The 23664-nt window shown below is 40.7% G+C and overlaps 2 protein-coding genes across 2 annotated transcripts in view; both read right to left on the reverse strand.

Annotated features, from left to right (window-relative positions):
- Window positions 1-434: 434 nt before the first annotated feature.
- LOC124280608 (putative nuclease HARBI1) lies at window positions 435-6942 on the reverse strand. The gene is given in 4 exon segments (XM_046716590.1): window positions 435-703; window positions 5652-5871; window positions 6188-6301; window positions 6826-6942. Coding segments are annotated over 4 exon segments (720 nt in total).
- Window positions 6943-11216: 4274 nt separating this feature from the next.
- The window catches only part of LOC124280553 (leucine-rich repeat-containing protein 74A-like), a 520775-nt gene continuing 508327 nt past the window's right edge, over window positions 11217-23664 (reverse strand). The window contains 1 exon segment of the mRNA XM_046716499.1: window positions 11217-11599. The gene's annotated coding sequence lies outside the window, so the exon portion shown is untranslated.

The following is a 23664-nucleotide window of genomic DNA, read 5'->3' on the forward strand; positions in this document are numbered from 1 at the left end:
TTTCCATCTCCTTCATGCTTGTTTTCAGATCGTTTATGTCCTTCTCATGGGATTGGAGGCCTTCCTCAATATCGTCTACTCGGTCCGACACTTTCTTTATCTCCATAGTTAACTTTTCACATATTTTTTCCGTCTGTTTATCCAAAAGCTCTTCAATCTTTTCGACATTGGCTGCCATGATGGCGGGGGTCGAATCATGATGTGCAGAGTTAGATTGGTCATTATGACTGTCACCGGTCATAAACTGCTCTATATCGCCCTCCCTGGTGACTTGACCACCCCCTTTACCTGTTTTGGTACTTGATTTTCTCGAGGAGGCATTCATTATTGAAGACTGATAAGGATTTTCAAGAGCACCACGATGCTAACGTCTTTACCCGTCAGTGCGCATACCGGAAGTCTCAGACATATATTTTAATAATGTATCCAGTACCTCAGACTGGTCTCTTCCACCGACCAAACGTTTTCTCAATAGTGACCCTTGAAGCACACAGAGAGTCGTAACGTTGTTGATGTCGTCCTTGTGGGTTGAGGTAGGGGGTCAGCAGGAATGGTCTGCAGGGGTAGCCATTGTCTCCCAAAATGAAGCCATCAGAGATAGAGGTGTGGGTCCTCTCTATGAGTGCGCAGAGTGACGAGGTTCTGAAGATGTAACTGTCGTGAGCAGCCCCGGGCCATTTGGCACAAATGTTTGTGAATTTTCCTGTAGTAACTGTTGTGAGCAGCCCCGGGCCATTTGGCACAAATGTCTGTGAATTTTCCTGTAAGATTACATAAAAATCATTAATCTTTTGTTTGCTTTACGCAGAGGGAGACATCAATCAAAATTATGAGATATTTTATGGGCGTGTCAGATACTATATGTGTGTCTTAACATAAATTGTGACTGCATTCTTCATTAATATTTTTGTATGAAATATATGTACCAGTAGATAATATATCATCCTTATTTTTTTATTTTTCCCGATAAGGAAACAGTTACGGTTCAGATACATGTAACAAAATATCCTCAATTTTTTTGTCAAGTAGTAGATACAATGATAGTCCGAGACCAAGTCCAACAAAAGCCTCTGCAAAGCCTTATTTCACAAATAAAGCTTTTGTTAGGCCCTTAGATCTCACCAACCATTGTCTACTACTTTTGAACTCCCAGTTAACTTCCCGGCCACACGTGACACTACTGTGCCGCTATGCCCGCGAACTAGCACATTATAGTTGCCTCAGATCCTAGAAAGCTATCTTCTATAGAAACCGAAGAGATAGAGCAAGACTACATTTGGCTGTTCTCCATTCCCACTCTACTGTTTTGCAAGAAGGCAATAGAATACTTGGATCTGCTCCATTTGGATGTAGCTGGATTGGTCTTCTACTCGCAGACAGTATTGTTTTGGCATCGGGATCCTTTGTATAGCAACGTAGTGGACCTAGCTCCACACCAGTATCTGTAGCGGAGAGTATATCTACCCGAAATATTGGACATGCTCAGAAACCAAAATCTGCTGCAGCCCATTCTATCGCTTTCTCCCACGTAGCATCGTTGTCGGCTCTTGTAGGTAGCAATACGGACCCCAGAAATTCTACCCGTCTCCGAATGTGCATACCAAACTACGAAGATGGTGCCCTGTGGGCGATCTGCCAGAACGAGACAGCGGTCTAGACATTTCGATAGGTTTTCCCATTGTTTTGCTGGTGGTTGTACTACGAACAAGTTGGTGTCTGGAGGAGATACCATCTGTAGAGTTTGTTCTACCAAATCGTTTGCTATTTCTTCCGAGTTGGGTGGATGTGCGTAGAGCGAAACTTCTATGCGAGTACAACCACGGGCTTGCACGTCTGGATGCAGGAAAGTTTTCCGCAAGTGTTGGTTTGGGCAATCCACATAGTCTGCCAGATGTCCTCCGATTTGCTTTCATGGACTTCTCCTGCTTCGAAATTGGAAACAACCTTGTTGTAGAGTTTCGTTAAGCATTGTATAGCCATTCCAGGTTTCGACCCAAGTACAGGCGTGGGCCCCAACACTACCCGTATTGTCTAGAATTGTTGGACTGTTCGACTGCATAGCAGAAGACAAGTCTCCTTGCTCTCGGAAACCATGTTTCTTCCAAAGGTATTCCACCAGTCGCTTGCGGTCCAGTACACCAGAGAAATCTCTTGTATAGTCGATAGAATACAGCCCATAGCCGTGTGCTAGTAGTTGGCGTTCTAGTTTTGGAATCGACGTTTGTAGCTTGCCGATGGGTATTTCGGAAACGTTTATCTTTGCTACTTAATAGAGCGTATGCCTTCTCTTCGGATATAGTTCTTGCCACTTGTCTTTTCGCTTTCTTTCGGTCTCTCTCTCTTTTCTAGCGATGGTGCTCCGTATTGCTCCACAGTTGTCTTTTAAGTATTCCTATCGTGTGTAGGATATTTGTTTGCACATGTTTGGGGTTAAGCCAAAGACTCTTGTACTCGCGATGGAGATTCTGGAAAAAGACGAAGTTGTGCGGAACCTTCCCTTCCAGTCGTGCAGGATACCTTGGCGTTCTTGCAAACGCAGTCTTTGCGTTGGAGGTAGCCAAACACGTATATATCGCTCACGAATGTAGGTAGGCCTTCCAAAGGTTGTAGATTTGTTCTACCAAGATGTCCAGCAAGATAGTCGGCGCCGGCGATATTCGACACAAGATTGCTGTCTACAGTATTTTCTAGGAGTAGATGTGCTCCTACAGACTTTTCGACCCGCAGGCCCATTTGTTGGAAAGTCGTTTCGGTTGCCATCTTCTGCTATATGTAGTGCTATACATTGGAACTACCAACCCTCTAATTGGAAATCTTCGACTACTGTTGCGGGGGGAAAAAATGCAAAAAAGGTAGTACCAATCTAGTAGTCCTGACCATTTTTGTTCTCTCGATAATGTGCTAGTTCGCGGGCATAGCGGCACAGTAGTGCCACGTGCAGCACAGTAGTGTCACGTGTGGCCGGGAAGTTAACTGGGAGTTCAAAAGTAGTAGACAATGGTTGGTGAGATCTAAGGGCCTAACAAAAGCTTTAGGCAATAAAATACTTGGATCTGCTCCATTTGGATGTAGCTGGATTGGTCTTCTACTCGCAGACAGTATCGTTTTGGCATCGGGATCCTTTGTATAGCAACGTAGTGGACCTAGCTCCACACCAGTATCTGTAGCGGAGAGTATATCTACCCGAAATATTGGACATGCTCAGAAACCAAAATCTGCTGCAGCCCATTCTATCGCTTTCTCCCACGTAGCATCGTTGTCGGCTCTTGTAGGTAGCAATACGGACCCCAGAAATTCTACCCGTCTCCGAATGTGCATACCAAACTACGAAGATGGTGCCCTGTGGGCGATCTGCCAGAACGAGACAGCGGTCTAGACATTTCGATAGGTTTTCCCATTGTTTTGCTGGTGGTTGTACTACGAACAAGTTGGTGTCTGGAGGAGATACCATCTGTAGAGTTTGTTCTACCAAATCGTTTGCTATTTCTTCCGAGTTGGGTGGATGTGCGTAGAGCGAAACTTCTATGCGAGTACAACCACGGGCTTGCACGTCTGGATGCAGGAAAGTTTTCCGCAAGTGTTGGTTTGGGCAATCCACATAGTCTGCCAGATGTCCTCCGATTTGCTCGCGGACTTCTCCTGCTTCGAAATTGGAAACAACCTTGTTGTAGAGTTTCGTTCGCATTGTATAGCCATTCCAGGTTTCGACCCAAGTACAGACGTGGGCCCCAACACTACCCGTATTGTCTAGAATTGTCTAGAAGTCTCCTTGCTCTCGGAAACCATGTTTCTTCCAAAGATATTCCACCAGTCACTTGCGGTCCAGTACACCAGAGAAATCTCTTGTATAGTCGATAGAATACAGCCCATAGCCGTGTGCTAGTAGTTGGCGTTCTAGTTTTGGAATCGACGTTTGTAGCTTGCTGATGGGTATTTCGGAAACGTCTATCTTTGCTACGAATAGAGCGTATGCCTTCTCTTCTGGATATAGTTCTTGCCACTTGTCATTCCGGTCTCTCTCTCTATTCTAGCGATGGTGCTCCGTATTGCTCCACAGTTGTCTTTTCGTATTCCTATCGTGTGTAGGATATTTGTTTGCACATGTTTGGGGTTCGCCAAAGACTCTTGTACTGCGATGGAGATTCTGGAAACGACGAGTTGTGCGGAACCTTCCCTTCCAGTCATGCAGGATACCTTGGCGTTCTTGCAAACGCAGTCTTTGCGTTGGAGGTAGCCAAACACGTATATATCGTCTACGAATGTAGGTAGGCCTTCCAAAGGTTGTAGATTTGTTCTACCAAGATGTCCAGCAAGATAGTCGGCGCCGGCGATATTCGACACAAGATTGCTGTCTACAGTATTTTCTAGGAGTAGATGTGCTCCTACAGACTTTTCGACCCGCAGGCCCATTTGTTGGAAAGTCGTTTCGGTTGCCATCTTCTGCTATATGTAGTGCTATACATTGGAACTACCAACCCTCTAATTGGAAATCTTTGACTACTGTTGCGGGGGGAAAAAATGCAAAAAAGGTAGTACCAATCTAGTAGTCCTGACCATTTTTGTGCTCTCGATAATGTGCTAGTTCGCGGGCATAGCGGCACAGTAGTGCCACATGGGGTCGGGAAGTTAACTGGGGGTTCAAAAGTAGTAGACAATGGTTGGTGAGACCTTAGGGCCTAACAAAAGCTTTATTTGTGAAATAAGGCTTTGCAGAGGCTTTTCTTGGACTTGGTCCCGGACTATCATTGTATCTACTACTTGTCACAATATAATTAGAAATGATTATGAAAAAATTGCTTTCGTATATATCTTCAATTCAAGTTCTAACTGAGTAAACAATGCATGTTAAAATGGTATTTAATATGACAATAATTATGTCATATTGTATGCCGACAGTTATGAAAAACGTCATAATAAACTAATTCGGGAATTTGATATCTGTGTAATGTTAGGTTTCATCTATACCGAACCACAAAAGAAACGTTGCTTTTCAAAACCAAGTGCAAAAATTTGTTTTTGCAAGGTGGTGATTTTATTATGATTGTCCCGTTTTCTTAACATGTTTTTCAATCGAAATTGTACTGTAATTCGTTCCATGTACTGACGACTCACTCATTCATCGATGTCCATAGAGGCCACACACGATATTGACTTTGGGGCATCTTAATGGTACCATTTTTGGTGATTTTGTTTGTGTTAACTCTAAATATGATTCCAGAAAATGTGTTAACCATACTTGTCAAGTTTGAACTCAGTCCTCCGTTTTTATTGCTAATTAGAGTGAATTAAAGTGTGTGCTTTAAGAAACCCCTATCAGTGCGACATTTCTTTTGTGGTGCAGTATATATTTCACTTTACTTCTTAAATTTTTCTTACATATTAATTGTAGACCTACATACTAATGACATTTGCAAATATTTGGGAAAATTGTTTCATTATTGCCATTTATATATATGAATGCAAATTTAAAACTTTCAGCTACATTGTGGATATAAAAAACAGTCGAAATTATTTAGATACATTTTATGGGTGCTTCATATACATGTACTAAAATATTACATTTGGTCAACATCTATTAATGAATTCTTAGAGTCAAATCAGGTCACCAAGGGAAGCCACTCTAATTGTTCAAGTTGTAAGGAAGTGTTTACCTTCGTGATCGCACACAGCCTGCACGTTTATGCTGTGATATCCTTTCCTGTTTACATATGCAGGTTCATCTTAGGAAGGTGCTTGTATACGAATATGTGTCCCATCTACATATCCAATTACTTTGGGAAAACCTTCAAGCACGAAGAAGCCGTCTTCATTTTTGCGAAGGTGTTGATTGTCAGTCAGCCATGAAATGTAAATGTTACGCTTTGCCACTTGGGTGAGGTGAGGTGAAATTGGGTTTTACGTTGTACTTGAGAATATTTCGCTCATATGACGACGTGCATGCGTGTGTATTTGTATGTGCGGCTGCTTGTACTAGCCCAGACTTAAGCTGGTTTTATAGTGCTAGCCCACTGAGATACCATGCAGCAGTGAAGCATGAATACCCACCTCAGACACATTATACTGACTCCGAGCCAACCAGTCCTTGTTGTACCCATTAATTCCGAGAGCCAGGCAGGGACCAACAAGTACCATATTTTAACGTCTTTTCGAACCCACAACTTTCCGCTCTCTGGGCAGACGCTCTAACCACTACACCATGGAGGTGGTCTGCCACTAGGACATCGGTCACATCGCAGATGATCCTAGACACTGTACTCTTGTCTATACCCAGAGTGTCCCCCACAACTTGTAAAACATCCCACTTGCATAGAAGCTAAGGGCCACTAACAGTGCGTGCCCCCTGTTTGTCAGACGCTGCTAATCACCTTGCAAAATTTTAACTGGCATCATGAAAGCAGTGTTAGCCATGAACGCCATTTTGCGAATTAACCACACTATTAAAAAGTTATCGGCAGTCCTTAGGTGTGTTAACTTAACGTCACGTTAACATCCTGTTAAAAGTTAACAGAGTTTTGAACAACAAGAAAACCCTCTGTTATTAGTTAACAGTCGGTTAAATGTACTTAACGGCTGGTTAAAAGATAACCAAGTTTTGAACAACCGGGCCCTGGTCAATATCTTGTGCATAGCCGACCAGTCCTTGTTGTACCCATTAATGCTGAGCGCCAGGCAGGGACCAACAAGTACCATATTTTAACGTCTTTTGGTATGACGTGGCCGGAGATGGGACCATGACCTTCCGCTCTCCGAGCGGATGCTCTAACCACTATATCACAGAGGTGGTCGGGGTTTCAGATAGACACGGTGGGTCTTACTTGATCTTACTAGAGGAGAAGGTACAGAACATTGTGGCAACCTGTCGTCACATGATGATAAAGAGATAAGGATTCGACAACTGGCAAACTTGATAGGGAAACCGTCAGCTTCAATGAGAGCAATCATACCAGCTCAACTGCTTTGTCGTTACCTGCAGATGCATTCAAACAAGGAGCTTTTGCATTCCCAGAGTTATGAGTCAATAATTATGTTGCCTTTGGATTGTCTGGAGGAACTGAAGTGATGGGTGACCAACATCACAAATTTCAACGGGAAGCCAATCATGGCAGCTCATCCATATGTAGTTCTCCAGACAGATGTATCATGGAATAATTATTCATACAAAATTCATTATTAATTATAACCACTACAAGCGATATATTAGGATTCAGATATTAGGAAAATATAGAATATTTGTTTCATCATGTATCAATAATAGCTTAGAGAAAGACTCCAGTCAAAAATAGTAACACTTATCTCACAGACACACTATTGAAAAAGGTGTAAATTACGGCTGCACAATTTCACAGATGTTCAAGATAAAATCCTAGCCTAAGGTATCAAGGACTCAAACTCTTAGACAAACCTTTCAGTAAGAAAAAGTTATGACTAGACATTTAATGAACTGCTTTGATAAAGTAAACATGTCATCATCTATATTACAATAACTTTAAGCAAACACCAATTTAGGGTCATTAAGGCATTGCCCAGAGTAAACGCATCTATTGTAATCCAAGCACCTATAATGGGACACATCAAATTAGGCTCGTTAAGATCTAGCCCAGGGTAAGCATCCAAGCATCCAGTAAAAGTGCCAGCAAGATTAGTGCCAGTTGAAATAGGATTAGCAGGATTAAGTACTCCCCCTGTGTGGTCATTGAAGTTGTTTTTGTAGGACACACCCCATTTTGTATATTCTGTATTTCATTGGTTAATGTAGGTTACACCCAATTTTGTATCAGTCAACGAATCATAATCTCTTCCTTGTTTCAATTTTAGATAAATAGTCAAACTCCATTTGTTCGTCAGTAGGGTTTAGACTCCCGACACAGGTCACCTCTTGCCCTCAGCCCAGAGGGTTGTACCGACTCTCTGTGGCCACCCCATGTTATTTTTGTTCTTGTTAATAAAATTGTAATTAGCTTCTTGTGACTTCAGACTCTTTGTTGAGCTAATTCCCCATAAGCAGACCAGCACGCCAGTTAGATGGGGGTTTCACCTGAACCCTCACTTGGACCCAAGACCCATATCATAATAGATGCATAAAAAATGGAATTGGGAGCAATACATGGCCAGAGATACATGGTTAGACAGAGCAGGGGATGCACATCAAAGGGGATCAAATATCAATTGATTAAGGTCCAAGCTGACAATCAGACAGCCATGGCTTATGTGAACCGATCAGTCAGACTACTCCAGGTCACAAAGCAGATATTGGGTTTCTGCCTCCAGAACCATCTGTTCTTAGAATAGAATAGAATAGAATAGAATAGAATAGAATAGAATAGAATAGAATAGAATAGAATAGAATAGAATAGAATAGAATAGAATAGAATAGAATAGAATAGAATAGAATAGAATAGAATAATACTTTAATGCCTTTTCAGGAATTTGTGTTACTTCAGCAGAGCTACTGACACATTAGAGAGATACCAACACATATTTACATAAATTCTTTGATTTAGGTATCTTCACATTTGTTTAAGAGAGATATGGTACTTGGAATAAAGGATGTACAGGCTCTCTTAGTTTTCTCTTAGTTTGGAACTTTGTAGCGGTGGCCTGAAGGGAGGAGGTTGTATTCCGAATTTAAGTAGTGAGTACGGTCAGATATCATTTTAACAGCAGTCTATCTGCCAGGGAAAGAGAACATTCATGAGGACTGGGAGTCTTGCCACTTCAAGGACTCGAGCGACTGGATGCTTAATCCAATCATCTTCGCTCAATGCAACCAGATACTGGGCCCAATCTCAATGGACCTATTTGCATGGGGGCTCACTTTCCAAATGATGCCATTCTGCAGCTGGAGTCCGGCCCCCTTGCGTAATCAACAGATGTGTTTCAGGTCAATTGGAACTAGGGGATTCCTTATGCATTTCCCCGTTCTCACTGATAGGCAGGTGCCTTAGGAAAAAAAGGAAGCAGAGCTGGTGATAATAACTCCAGTGTGGCAAAGTCAGTCCTGGTATCCACTCCTCTTGGAGATGGCGGTCACACAACCAATCCACCTCCCACAAAAAAAACTGCCTCATCCACTGATAGAAAACAACACTCTGGTATTAGTGGCATGGAAGGTTTCAAGCGTAGCATCAAAACCAGAGGAATTTCAGAGGCGACTACACAGTTGCTCTCCTGCCAATAGCAACCTGGCACACAAGGTTCTGACAATGCTTCCTGAAATAGGTGGACTGGCTGGTGCAATCAATGGGGTTTTGAGCCTTTTCAGCCTCTGTGGAGTCTATTTTAGACTTTCTGACTCACTTGAACCATGAGAATAATCAGAACAGGACCATAAATACAGCAAGATAAGCTTTGTCTGCTTTTCACCCCACTATCGAGGGCTATAATGTGGGTCAGCACCCTCTGGTCAGGAAATTAATATCATGGATTTTTAATCAGAATCCTCCTTAACCCAGAGATTCCATGGCCTGTGATGTAGATTTGTTGCTGCAACATTTGAAAACATAGAAAGATAATACTTATTTGTCAGACAAACACTTGTCTGAGAAGTTGACAATGCTTCTGATGCTAACCTCAGCTAGTAGGTCTTCGGAGTTGTCTTCTCTTGATACCAGACACATGGTAGACAGGGGCACTGAAGTAGAATTTACTCTGATTAAAACCACCAAGCCAAGGTGACTAAGACAGGAACAAAGACTCAATCCTTGAGTTTCAGGGCCTGTGAGAAGGACCCAGCACTGTGTAGTTTGGTGCCTTAGAGTTTACTTAGAACGCACAGAACTTTGGAGAGATGAAAGTAGATTTGGCCTTCCCTTGAGCTATGTGAAACCGGTTTCGTCCCCTAGTATCGCCAGATGGGTGATGTGGGTATTGACACCTCACATTACAAAGCTCATTCTGTCAGAGTATCTAGCACTTCGAAGGCATTTACCAAAGGTGCTTCTGTCACAGACATTTTGAAATTGGGAAACTTGACCTACTTTCAGAACCTTTTATCAGAGAAATACAGTCAACAGTGACAACTGCCTGTCAAAGATCCTTGACACTAACAGGCTTTGAATTCATCTACCGGTAACTGATTCAACTAAGTCATAGTTGGTAATGCTATGTTTTTTGCTTGCAGTTGAGTGTCGTGTTTGTGGACCAGAGCGGAGCTGGCCAGGAAGAGGAGTGTGCTCCACTGGATGACTTTCATGGTCTTCACTGACCCTATCTACGTTTTTTTTGTTTGCTGTTGAACTTTGAATTCGCTTTACCTTTGACCTTGAATGTCCACTTGTAGATCATCATTATGATCTGATTAAATGTTTTTCTTTACTCTGTGTTCTTTCTAATTTCGGCCCTCATGAGGAAGGGTTATGGGTAATTTCTCTTGCGAGACCTCTCTAGCTTTAAATATGGCCTACTTCCAGATATCTTGATGAAGATACCAATACAAATATCACATGTACGATGGTTACTAATGAAATTATAAAATTTCACATTACACACAACGTGATGCCTCAGTGCAGCGACTGCAACAAACACAAAAATGTCCAGTGTTCAATATGAACTGAAGTTGAATGCTGATAATGATGCCTAGTAAACACTTGACGCTACTTATGGCCATTAACATACCCAGTTTAAGCCTCATTATTCTTGAAAATAAGACTTTAAACCTTATTGTGAACTGTTAAAAATGTTTTAAATAAAGTAACCACAAAATTCAAAATGTTTTAAACAAAATAGTGCCCCTGCAATGCAGTTCACCAAGATATGTAGCCAGCAGCTTCTTGTTGATCACCTCAGCAACACAACAGTTAAATGTGGTGTGCAGTTCACAGCAGTTTATTATGATCCACACCTAAATAACAAGTCAACAATTGAGTACACTGCTTTACAGATGAATTACACAAATACACTTCAAGATCAAATACATACAAGCTGTTTACATGTTTAGGTCAACAATATCCTTAAAACTGACAATAATTGTTGCCACAGATTCAGGGATGGGTCTTTCAAACTTTTCAAACGTTCATTCAATGTATGCAAAAGAATCTGAACTTCAGTGAGTGAGTTTAGTTTTACGCTGCACTCAGCAATCTTCCAACTATATGGCGGCGGTCTGTAAATAATTGAGTCTGGACCAGACAATCCAGTGATCAACAGCATGAGCATCGATCTGCGCAATTGGGAACCGATGACATGTGTCAACCAAGTCAGCGAGCCTGACCACCCGATCCCGTTAGTCGCCTCTTACGACAAGCATAGTCGCCTTTTGTGCCAAGCATGGGTTGCTGAAGATCTATTCTACCCCAGATCTTCACAGGTCTGAAACAGACGGAGATGGAAGTTAGGCCATCACTGTCAGAGAGGGTTGATCTGGAGCTTTCATCGAAGACGGGATCGTCACAACAGATCAGTTCGTCAAGGGCTCTTGTCGGTTTAGCAAACGCTGAATAAGCCAGCTACAATATATATTGTATCACATACTTTTGATGCTTTTCAAACAATTTGTATACAAGATAGACGAAAAGTCAATTTCTCCTGAACAAAACACTTCCATGAGGTCACCTTCTCCCAACAGTTTCTTGGCAACAGCCTCATGCAATTTCAAACATACCTGAAAAATATAATAAACAGTTTAATAAACAGAAAAATTAACTGTGCATAACATAAAGTTGCATAAAATAAAAGTTATTTGAAAAGTAAACTAAATAAACATGGAGCAAAGCACTTTGCATGAAATTTCACATATTGCAGGTGTAACATGAACTTTGTGCACAATGAACTTGCTCACTTTTTGCATGCTTTTTGACACCTGAAGTTCACACACCTGATATTGAAATTTGAAGAACGGTTGATTATTCTCTTGCCTCTGAATGTTGTGGAAAACCCTTTAACTTCAACATAAGCTGTGTGTACGTCATGCCACAAAAATAAAATGACCCAAAATGAAGTGGCCAGACATTTTGGTGTCCATTGAAACACGATCTCATCTCTATGGAGATGTTTTCAACATAATGGGAACACAAAAGATTTGCCGGTGGTCCACACGTGACATTACATCAGCAAGACAACCACATTCGGCTTATCATTCTAAGGAATTGATTCCTGACTGCCAGTTTGACTGCTCGGACCCTACCTGGCTTATGTTCAATCATTTCTTTGACTGTACAGAACCAATTGAGCGAGCACAACTTCCAGTCCTAACGGCCTGCAATACGTCCAATTTTGCTCCAACGTCACTGCCAGGCAGGTCTTGCCTGGTGCAGACAACATCTACGGTACAGGAGACAAGATTGGGATGGTGTTTTGTTCACTGACAAGCCTAGATTTCATCTGGACAGTTCAGATGACAGGTTCACTTAAGGTGAACGGTTAAGTGACGTGTACATTGTTCAACGTCGACAGTTTGGTGGCTGTGGTGTTATGGTATGAGGAGGCATCACATCTCAAGGTTGGAAACAACTTGACATTGTCAATGGCAATCTGGCTGGTATGCAATACAGGTGAGATCATTGGGCCTCATGTGCAGCCATTCATTCAAGGATAGAGACTTCATGCTTCGGCAAGATAATGCCCATCCACATGTCGCTCCTTTTGCGACAGATTTCCTGAGACAGCAAAACATTCTGGTACTCACCTGATCAGCTGTTTCTCCGGACCTGTCCCTTATCGAGGGATGAAACGGACCGACGTTTATGTCAAGTCCAGATTCAATCATTGATGTTAGCTGAACTGGTACAAGTGTTGGTTCAGACATGGAACAACATTCCCCAAGCTTTCTTCAATTGCTTAGTGTCGTGGTTGTCAAGCCTGCATCAAGCCACATATGACAGCGAATTTGTGAACTGACTTTTGACAGCACATCTCTTCATGGGTGTGTCACGATGCCTAGTGTCAAATCACACTGATTTTGATATTAATGTTTCCATATTTCGACAGTTAAACAGTGATTAAGAAAGACACCACAAATCATGTAATTATCTTTTTGCATTACAAAATGGTATAACATCAAATAATGCTCAGTTACTTTATTCCAGTTGTATATATACTGAACAAAAATAGTGAGGGATATATGTAAATTTTGAAATTATGAATAATGATCTATTTATTCATTGACACACTGATAAAATATCAATCATAAAAATACCAACATCCCTAACTTTTTTGTCGAGTATATATAATTAATATATAGTAAGAAAAAAGAGACATTCAAATATTGCTCTTTTATATGCACTTTCAGGCACCAGTTTCTGCCCAAACATCTCCCCAGATCATTATGTTTCTTCCTTGGAGAAGCAGTTCTTTCTTATTCATACTTGAAACAAAGGAAACCTCAAAATAAAGATTGTTGCAGAATTGATTTTCATATATACTAGGCACATAAAGAAACTGTGCATACAAAAATTTAAAATCTAACTTTATCAAACCTGTGTAGACACGTAAGGATTTAAACTCAGAGATTAGTGACATGTATCCAACATGCATGCACGTGCCACGTTCCGTGACGTCAGTGGGTTCGTCCTTGAGACGTGCAATATGTTGTTGCACGTGCATTCCAGGAAAGAGAAACAGCAAATGAATGCCACACAATACTGTCACTTTGGAAAGCTCAACCCCTGCCCTTGCGATCGTTCAAAAAATTAAACTGCTATTGAAACATGCCATAGCATGCCAAGGCTCATGTCTGCACAACGTCATGAGGCCATTGGGATGGTCCGTGGGGGAATGTCTCAACGACAAGTGGCTGCACATTTCCACTGCGACCGGAACACCATTTCTGCACTGGTGAGACGCTACCAGAACACAAATGACGTCATCGATCGGCCACATTCTAGACGCAGACCCTTGTTTTGGTGGAGAAATGTTGTTTTTACAGATGAGTCCAGGTTTAACATTTCCCCCAGTGATGGACGTCAACGTGCCTATAGACGTGTGGGAGAACGTTATCCACAGGCCTGTGTCTTGGAGAGGAATCACTTTGGTGGTGGTTCCATGATGATTTGGGGTGGAATAACAGCACACCAAAGAACTCCTTTGGTGATTGTTCAGGGCAACTTAACTGGTGTGGGCTACAGGGATCAGATTCTTCGACCTGTGGCAATTCCTTTTCTGCAACGTCATGGCCCTGGGTTAACATTCCAACAGGACAATGCCCGCCCTCATACGGCAACGGTTGCTATGGATTTCTTGCAACACCACAACGTTGACTTACTGCCTTGGCCTGCAAATTCACCGGATCTCTCCCCGATAGAGCATGTTTGGGACGAGATGGCTCGACGTCTACGCCGTCATCCTCATCCGCCAGATAACGTCCTTGACATTGTTATCGTACTTATCAACTGGGATAATATTTTGACAATGCACAGTTTCTTTATGTGGCTAGTGTATATTCTTCTAAATAAATACTGACCTAAAACCTCAGTTCATTAGAGAAAATTTAAACATTATAACATTTTACTAAATACTGAACTGAAGTGTTATGCCACACAAATGAATAAACATACATCAGGTTTCACTTGATAATCACGGTGGCCACATCCAAAATGAAATTCAATCATTTTAAACAAAATTCAGGTGTAAGGATTGGGGGAACATGCCTGTGAAGATTCAGTTTCACTGGTCCATAGGTCCACTGCGGGAATAGACTTTACAGAGAACCATGGTGGGTGTTGAAATCTGGTAAGTACACTTAGTACAGTATGGCATCAATGTTAGAAATGTTGCTTATGAGTCCTGTGTGGATGCCATTCAAGAGGTTGCATGTTTTATCTCATATTAGGGCTGTATAAAAAGTGAAGTCACTTTTTCAAATTATTTATTGTTTTTAAGTATGAATTCAAAATTATTACTCTTTTTGATTATAAAATATATTGCTCTCTATCTGTTAATGTTTTGTCACATTGCCATAAGATGGGAAATACCCTAAAGTAATGACTAATCATGGCACTAAACATACCATTAGGGTAGCGTTTGGGCAGACATTAACTGAGTGTTATGTACGTTCTGTCACGTTGGATGAACATTTGAGACAAATGTGTATATGCTTGAAATGGGATCTTCAGTGAAGGTCAAAATGACCTGCAGTTGAGCTTAAAGGGGCACTGATCCAGAGCTTAAAGGGGCACTGATCCAGAGCGATTAATGTTTTGCGCCAAAAATCTAATTACATCAGGTCCGTGCTCTCTTGACCGTGACAGACACGGGGACAGGCACTCCCAAAGGTGAGTGAGTGAGCTAATATTTAACGTCACATCAGCAATATTTCAGCCATATCGTGACTCTCCCAAAGGTGTCAGCCCAATCTGTCGACAAATGAAGAATATGATGTTGCTAACCATCGACAGAATAAAAAGCCCGGAGTGTCGACGTCTCGTGGTCAACATACAGTGACAGTGTTAAGTAATTAAAGAGAATGTTTGCTTTTGGGCTGTGTATTGCCCCAAATTTTGTATTGTGATATATTGCGATACACTCTTCTGTATTGTGATAAATATTGCGATATATTGTGAAAGAACAGTTATTGAGATCTGTCCACTTTGTAATATTCTTTTACCTTCAAATTGAATCACAGTATATGTGAGTAACCACTGTGCATTGTATAGCTTCTTTCAAATCAAAAAAAGGAAAAACCAGAACATTCTTCTGTTTATACTTTTATTTTAAAACAGCAAGGATCAACACTCACTAAAAATGGTAACTAGTCCTCCGGGTTAGTGGATTTTGAATGTCACTTGTCCTTTCCAAAAATTACCAGCCGTACACTTTACTATAAACAACTTTCTTCAAGTCTTTCTTTTAATTGTAACTGCTGTCCAAGGGAAAGTTAACGCAGATAAATGTATGATTTCTCACTTCATATATGTATATGACAAAACTGAAACTGGCTTACATCATGTCCTCCATAAACCCAACCATACTATGTTTATACTGTAACTTCTTTAGACAGCAAAGGATGTTGAATTTCAAATAATTTAAAGAGTCTGAGCTACTGTGCACATCTGTATTACTCAAGAAAGATTTAATTGAAGTCACAATCATGTGACATGATCTTGAAGTGCACATTCTAATCAAAACAATGATTTATGCACCTATGTCTTTGAATAAAAGTATTATTAACATTACCTATTTCATGAATGACGTTGGGTACACTTTCTCATAAAAAAATGATTTAACAAAGCACTCAAGATGGGCAAAAGTCTCTCTGTATTAGGTAAAGTAAACTTAGAATAATGGAAAAAAAAATGGAAACATGAGAAACATAGCCTTATAATAAGATAGAAGCCTACATTTGTCAAGGAAAATATAAGCTCGTGAAACATTAGAGCTACTACATGTCATACACCATTTGAATTTTTCAGGTCTAATCCAACTGTTGATAAGTACCAAAGGTATTTTTAACATATTATTCAAATAATACAACTTCAACTTAAATAAGTTTATTTCTAATAAAAATATCCTCTTACCTGTTTCTTTTATATTTTCATTTTTACATAATCAGAAAATCATGCACGTAACCTGAGGAAGCCAATCATATTACAGCAATGGATACCATCCTCATAAACTTTTAGACAAAAGTTTTGGGCACAATGATGCTATTCTGAACGTGTTAAGCAGGAAATCGCCATAAGTATGTAAATTATGGAAGGCATTGGACGTATCGTGCTAGGTGGCAACCTGTGACAAATATTCTTTATGCAATTTGTTTCACATTATACATCGTGTCGGAGCATGAAGATTGAGGCGACAAAAGCCGAGATGTCACTTGACTTGCATAACATGATCGCACGAAATGATGGAAATAGTAACTTAAATGTACGTTTGACAACTTTTATGAAAACTGAAGATTTTATTCATTAGTTTCTTCAATTTTAATAATTTCCTCGAAACATCAATACTTTGCTCTTTGACAATTTTTAGTGGACCCGTTGCCAATCACTTGGAAAGACTTCCACCCAATCCCCACCCACCACCACCACCACCACCCATATTACCTGAATATACATATATATATGTTTTTCCTCACCATTAACATTTAAGAGGTATACGGGCGGAAGTCTTTCCTGCGGTGTTGAATGGATTAAAATTGAACACATAAATCTTTGTCGGTATACCGGTACATCATAAACGTATCGCGATACGTAATTGTTACAATGTCGTATTGCGGTTTACCGGTATACCGGTAATACCGTGCAGCCCTAGTTTGCTTAGTGATTTGCAAGTGGTTATGGTAGCTATGCTCGTATCATGAGTAAATGAATTAAGTTAATCAAATTTGTAAGAGAATTAAGCTTGCAAATAGACTATTATTTTTTATAAAAAACAAAAAACAAAAAAAAACCTTTAGTCGAGTGGAAGGATTACCATTTTGGAATTTAACATGCCAAAAAAACCCCGGAAAGAAAGCTTACAAATAATTTTGTGATATTGGGAGTAGAAGGATGATTCAAACGCTGTTGAAAACAGACTGCAGCGACTCAAGGACTTCAGCTTTCTCCTGTTGTGTTTCAATTGGACTTTGAATGTGCATCTCACAATGCCAAATTTCCAAATACTCAGCTTCGTGGGTGCTTCTTTCATGACACCCTGTGCATCTGGCGTCGCACACAGAAAGTAGGTTTTGCTTCAGAGTACAAGTCAGACAACAATGTGAAAACACTAGTGCATCGAGCTGCAGCTCTCCCTTTAGTGCCACTGGATAAAATTGAAGATGTCTGGCTTGATGCCATTGCAGACGCCCCACTAGGTGAGAAGACGACACAGCTGATGGATTATGTTATTACCATCTGGATAGAAGGTCCATGGACTCTGCCAACTTGGAATTATTTTGAAAATGATGGACACAGAACTAACAATAATTTGGAAGGTTGGCACAACAAAATCAACAAGTATGCCATGAAGACACATCTGAATGTGTTTGACACAGTTCACTATTTGTTACGAGGGAGGAGTGCAAAGAGAGGAACAGCCCTGTGTACGTGAAACATGCGCACAAGTGCCAACAAAATCATGGATTCATTTACCTGTGCTGTGCCGGCTCCATGCTTTCTCGCACACCTGGCTGTTCCTCTCTTTGCACTCCTCCCTTGTACAGTATTTGATTCTTATAATCTTCAAAGGGACAGGGACAGATTCCTGAGAATGAAGACACGCACGCCCTTCGAGAGAAACGACAGCATGAAAAGTGAGGTACGAGGTAATTGGAGAGAGTTACCTGCCCTAGGCTGTAGGGGGCCCTCGGGGGCCCTGTAGGGGTGGTCTCACAAGACAAAAACGAGTTTTTTGTTTTGTAAATATTTTCATTAAAATATTGTAACAACTGTCGCAGAATTTTAAAATGGACATTTTAATGCTTATATGTACCCCAAGGAGGACTTCTTCTGAAAAAGAATTTGACTTACCTTTCAATCAACTAATGTGAAATTTCCTTTTACCGTAGATAAGCCGACCCCATAGATAAGCCAACCCCCAAATCTGACCCTTAAAATCAGTGTAAAAATGGTATGTTTCCTACATAAGCCGATCCCCCGCGATGTGGTCCTAATCACGGCAAACACAGACCACAGACAACTGGCAGATACTGATAATTATAACTTTGGTCCACATTATTCAAAGAATTCACAATCATTATTGCGTCTACTCATGCATCGAAATGAAGTGTAGTTGACAGAAAATAGATAATATATTTTGTTTTGCTAAATATCATACTTATTGTAGCTGGACGATCACATGTCAACAAACTGGCTTGCTTAGTTTACCCCATTCTATGTGCGTACAACTTCCGCTTACCACGTTCGTGAGGGTACGTTTTCCGCTCCAACCGCGATAGCCAATTTCACATCATATTATCAACAATCACGAACTGATTACCACCTCGTTTTCGAGCTGTGTGCACAGCTGATTGCTATTTCTGGCTCACTTACACACGGTTATCTTAATCCCTCCAAATAATACAATGCACAGCAAGATACAACTTATAACTTAAAAGGTACATAATCTTGTCTAGTGATGTTTAATTGCAAATTTGATGTCTTTACTGACAAAGTCGTCTTCTGTTGTTTGTTCACGTGAAGTGACACGATGTTGTTTTCTTACCCCTGGAAAAAAGTTTGACCAAAGCGTAACCCATAGATAAGCCGTCCCCCTTCTACAGACTATTTTTTTTTGGTCCTCAAAATTCGGCTTATCTATGGTAATATATGGTAATCACCTGAATGTGAAATTCCCTTTTAATCAAATAACTGTGAAATCGCCTTTTTAATGTAATGAGAAATGTGAAACAAACTAATAAATAATGAAGTTTAAACTTAATATGAAGAAATTGTCTATCTAGCAAATGTTAAGTGTCAATGGATAATTCTCTGAACTATGTCTATTTCTATTTTATCTATACAGTTCAAGCTAGTTCAACATCTATCACTTGGAGAGAGCTACCCATTAACAACCTGTCACTAGCACTTAAAACTGAAACTCTAATTTCTGTAAATCATATGCATTCGAACTTCGCACAGTGTCTTGTGCTATCAAACACTTTATCTGAGAACATCAGTTTTTGATGGACCCTCCAGAACAAGGTGGAAGATTCACCAAAGCCAGGGATTCACCAAATGAGATGTAGTTGCTGAAGCTGAGGGTCCGTGCGATGAATTGAATCGATTCACCGAATGAACCAGAGTGAGTCACCGAATGCGAACAATGCTCCGAACCGAACCGAACTTGGACTGGTTGGGCGGACTGGATCATACAGATCGTCAGATGAGGAAGGGAACACTGCGCTAGACTGGTTTGCCAAAAGTGAACGATGGACCAATGCACTGAGGGTGACCGATGCTCAGAACCGGATTGAAACAGGAAACACTGCACTGGTTCGCCGAACCAAATCCAAAGGCCGAACTGGTAGAGTCGGACAAAACAGTGAGAGTAGCTGCCATGGTTCGTGGGAGGGAACCAGGCGAACTGAAGAGATGAAGTAATGACATCGAGTTCTCATGATTCAGCAAATGGTAAGAATCCATGCCATACTCCGTGTGATCCAAAGAGTTCGACGTATGAAGTGAAGATCAGGATCCAGATAATCAATTACACAGGTCCTGAGTTCCCTGTGAGTTGGACGATGACTGGGGTGACTGCGACGGATGTTGCCCACCACTATCCACATCCTGTGATGTCATGGATAATGCTAGTTATCAACTAAACACTGGACTGAAGCAGTGAGTCATGATGCCAGCTCTGCTCATTAAGTCTTGGTACTTTCCAGAACATGAGTGGTTTTTTAATGTTCTTGGCAACAAATGTTGACTAAGGATTTTTTTTTTTCCCAACATATTTCTTTTTACATGCTTTATACATGATTTGATTCTAGATTTTTACTGTGTATCTCCTTCAAGACAAGCATGGGTTGCTGAACACCAGTTCTAACCCGGATTTTCAAGGGTAAATGAGTTCATAACAGCAAAAGACCTTCTTGATGGTGGACACAAATTTACACCAAAACAAGACTGTATGGGGATGACTTTTCTTCAAGGAAGAAGGTAAATGAATCTAGTCCAAAAGCCATGAAACGGTGAAACACGCAGATACCATGTACATGTCTTAAACATTTCTAAACAAGTTTGTTGAGAATACTTATGTCTTTATTCCAAAAGGTTTCAAACAGGCTGCTGAAAATCTTTTTATGAAGAAACATTGCATGGCAATAAAATGTATGATTCCAACTATAGTATGAACAAGTGAATATGAATTGTCAAATAGTGATGATACTGGATGTTTACGAAAGTCATTTGTTCACCTGACGAAAAAAAAGGAAAATTGGGAACTGCATCAGACATTATTTTGTTACTGTGCAACAAATTTGGAAATGTCTTCCACATGTCTATCATAAAAGTTTTGAAAGCTTCACTAAGACCTTGAATGTAACCCATGATGCTCAAAATCTTCAAAGAACGAACATGCTTCACTGAAAAGAAGTTTTTTTCATGTTTATTAGTGGAATTAATGTTCTTTCATAACTGATCTTGCTCACGAAAACTGAACTTGCCGAACTCACGATCAAGAAATTTCTCATGTTGCAATCATACTCCTGTTAATTTTAATATGAGATGTGAACACAATGACTACTCGATCAGTACAGGAAGTAAACACGAAGATGAACGATGACTACACGATCGAAGTATGATCAAAACACGATAGGAGGACTGAGCTTACACCAATCAAGAGCACTTCTCGCCCAAAAGTTTCCCACATGCTCGCTCATAGGGCCTTGCAGCAGCACGCATCCAGTTTCCTCTGTGAAATCAAAGTGTACAGAGCTCTGTGTGACTAAGACAAGGAGAAACAACATGCCAACGAAGATGTTCTCAGGTAAATCTACAGCAAAGGAGATGGCACTTAAAAGAGGCCAACAGTCCAACTACTCTACCTCTTTCTGATGATGATGATGATAATGATACTGCAGACAGTCCTCAACCTGGGTCTTCAGGAATTACTGCTGCTGTTCAAGTTCACCAGGAAGCAGATAAACCCAGAAGGCCTTCTCCACGTACTGCAGACTTCACCCTAGCAACACAAGTTCAAGTCCACATGCAGACCGGAGAAGGAGATCCTAGTGAGAACGTGGTCCAGGGGTGTAATAGATTCGGGTCTCTGGCCCCGCCGTAATAATAATAGTCAACCACAGCCAACAAGAATAAGCTTTATTGATGATGGTGAAGATGAGCGTATGAACCTGCACAAAAAGGAGAATGTCTTTCAGTGAGGACAAGATGAAGACCAAGATGGTGACAAGTGTTAGTAAACAAACAAGACCAGACAATGAAATGACATCACCCAAATGGCACTTAAGGTAATTTTAATATTTTATTCAAAAGTTATATTTTTTGTTTTTTTCTGTATATAATATAATATGCATGAACTGAAATATGCCCAAACTATGTACAAAAATACTACACTTTCTTTTTCAGCAGAATGAAAAATACCACACGGCTACACTCACACCCCTTTTAGAAAAGCGACGTCCTCGACACCAATACTCAGACTGGAGATACAGGTTAAACCCAAATTGTGTGATTTACAATCCACTGTTCATCTGACATCCATGCAGGTTTTCGAAGAACATGCGCCAACCATGGTGCAGGTGATGGAGTGGAAGAATCAAGAGGCAAAGACTCATCACTTGGATGACTTTGTCGACTTTTAGTAAAACCATCAACAAGCCCCAATGAGACATTACTAGCATTCAGGTCGAGTGCTGAAGTCCCAGGATCATGGGCACTGTCTACAAAAGTGGACATCCTTGGTCTAGGAATGGTCCTACCATTCGTCCCAATAGGAAGAAGCAGATTTCTGTGAAGAACTTTTCTTAATTGTGATGCCTGCTTACAAACCTGAAACACTGGTAAACTAGGATTAGGCTGAGCCTCCACAACATAAAAATCTTCCTCCCAACGTTTGGTTAATTTCTGCATACCACAAACACCTACATTGCGAACTAGAACTATATCACCAACTTGAACAGTAGCTCCACGTGCTTTGAGGTCATATGCAGTTCATTTTTTTTTCTGGGCTTTCTCAATATTTCTCCTAGCAAGATCAAAGGCAATGGAAAGCTTTCTCTGCATATCTGAAGCAAACTGAGTATGAGTCTCTGAAGATTTATTGTTGGATGTAGTACCATACACAATGTCAATAGGCAACCGAGGGTGATGCCCAAACATAAGATAATAGGGAGTAAATCCAGTGGAATCATGGACAGTACAGTTATTAGCATGAACCAAATGTGCTAAATGATCCTTCTATTTTACCTTTTCCTGGCTTTCCAAAGTTCCCAGCATCCCTAGGAGCGTACGATTGAACCTTTCACAAAGACCATTCCCCATTGGGTGATAAGGAGTGGTTCTGGTCTTTTGAATACCAAGTATGCGACATAACTCCTTGATTGTCTCACTCTCAAAATTTCTACCCTGATGAGAATGTAGCTTTTCTGGAACACCATAGTGCACAATGAGGTGATTAAAGAGAACCTTGGCCATTGTTTTGGCCGTCTGATTCCTGGTGGGAATCACAAGAGCATACTTAGTAAAATGATCAGTAATCACAAAACATTCTCACACCCTCCAGAACAAGGTTCTAAAGAGAGATAGTCAATGCATACTAGTTCCATCGGCTGACAAGAATGGATGTTGACAAGTGGTGCACGCTCTCCTTGATTAGGAGCTTTCCTCAAAACACTATTCCTACAACTACTGACCTTCCTTTCTACATCCTGGAACATTCCTGGCCAATAAAATCTAGCACGAAGAAGAGCAATGGTACGATCTCGCCCAAGGTGACCCATGTCATCATGAAGACTAGTGACAACTTCAGTACGTTGAGATTTTGGAACTACCAACTGATAATATACATCACCATCTGCAGAAATCTGTTTACGTTAAAGAGCATTATCTTTGACAACAAGATTATCCCATTGACGTAGGATTGTAGCTGTGTCCTTATCCAACGACCTCAATGTTTCTTGAGAAGGACGAACACCTAAACGCACAAGTTCTAAAATAGAATGAATAGAATCATCACCATTCTGATGTTCTTTCATACTTCGAGAAGAGTGACCCAATGATGTAGATTCACTGACAGTCAATGCATCACAAACATCTACATTCAAAGAAAGAGTTTCAACAGCAAGGGTCG

Source organism: Haliotis rubra, unplaced genomic scaffold, assembly GCF_003918875.1.
Source record: "Haliotis rubra isolate DU_JTF1 unplaced genomic scaffold, ASM391887v1 Scf27, whole genome shotgun sequence".
In the NCBI taxonomy this organism is placed as follows: domain Eukaryota; kingdom Metazoa; phylum Mollusca; class Gastropoda; order Lepetellida; family Haliotidae; genus Haliotis; species Haliotis rubra.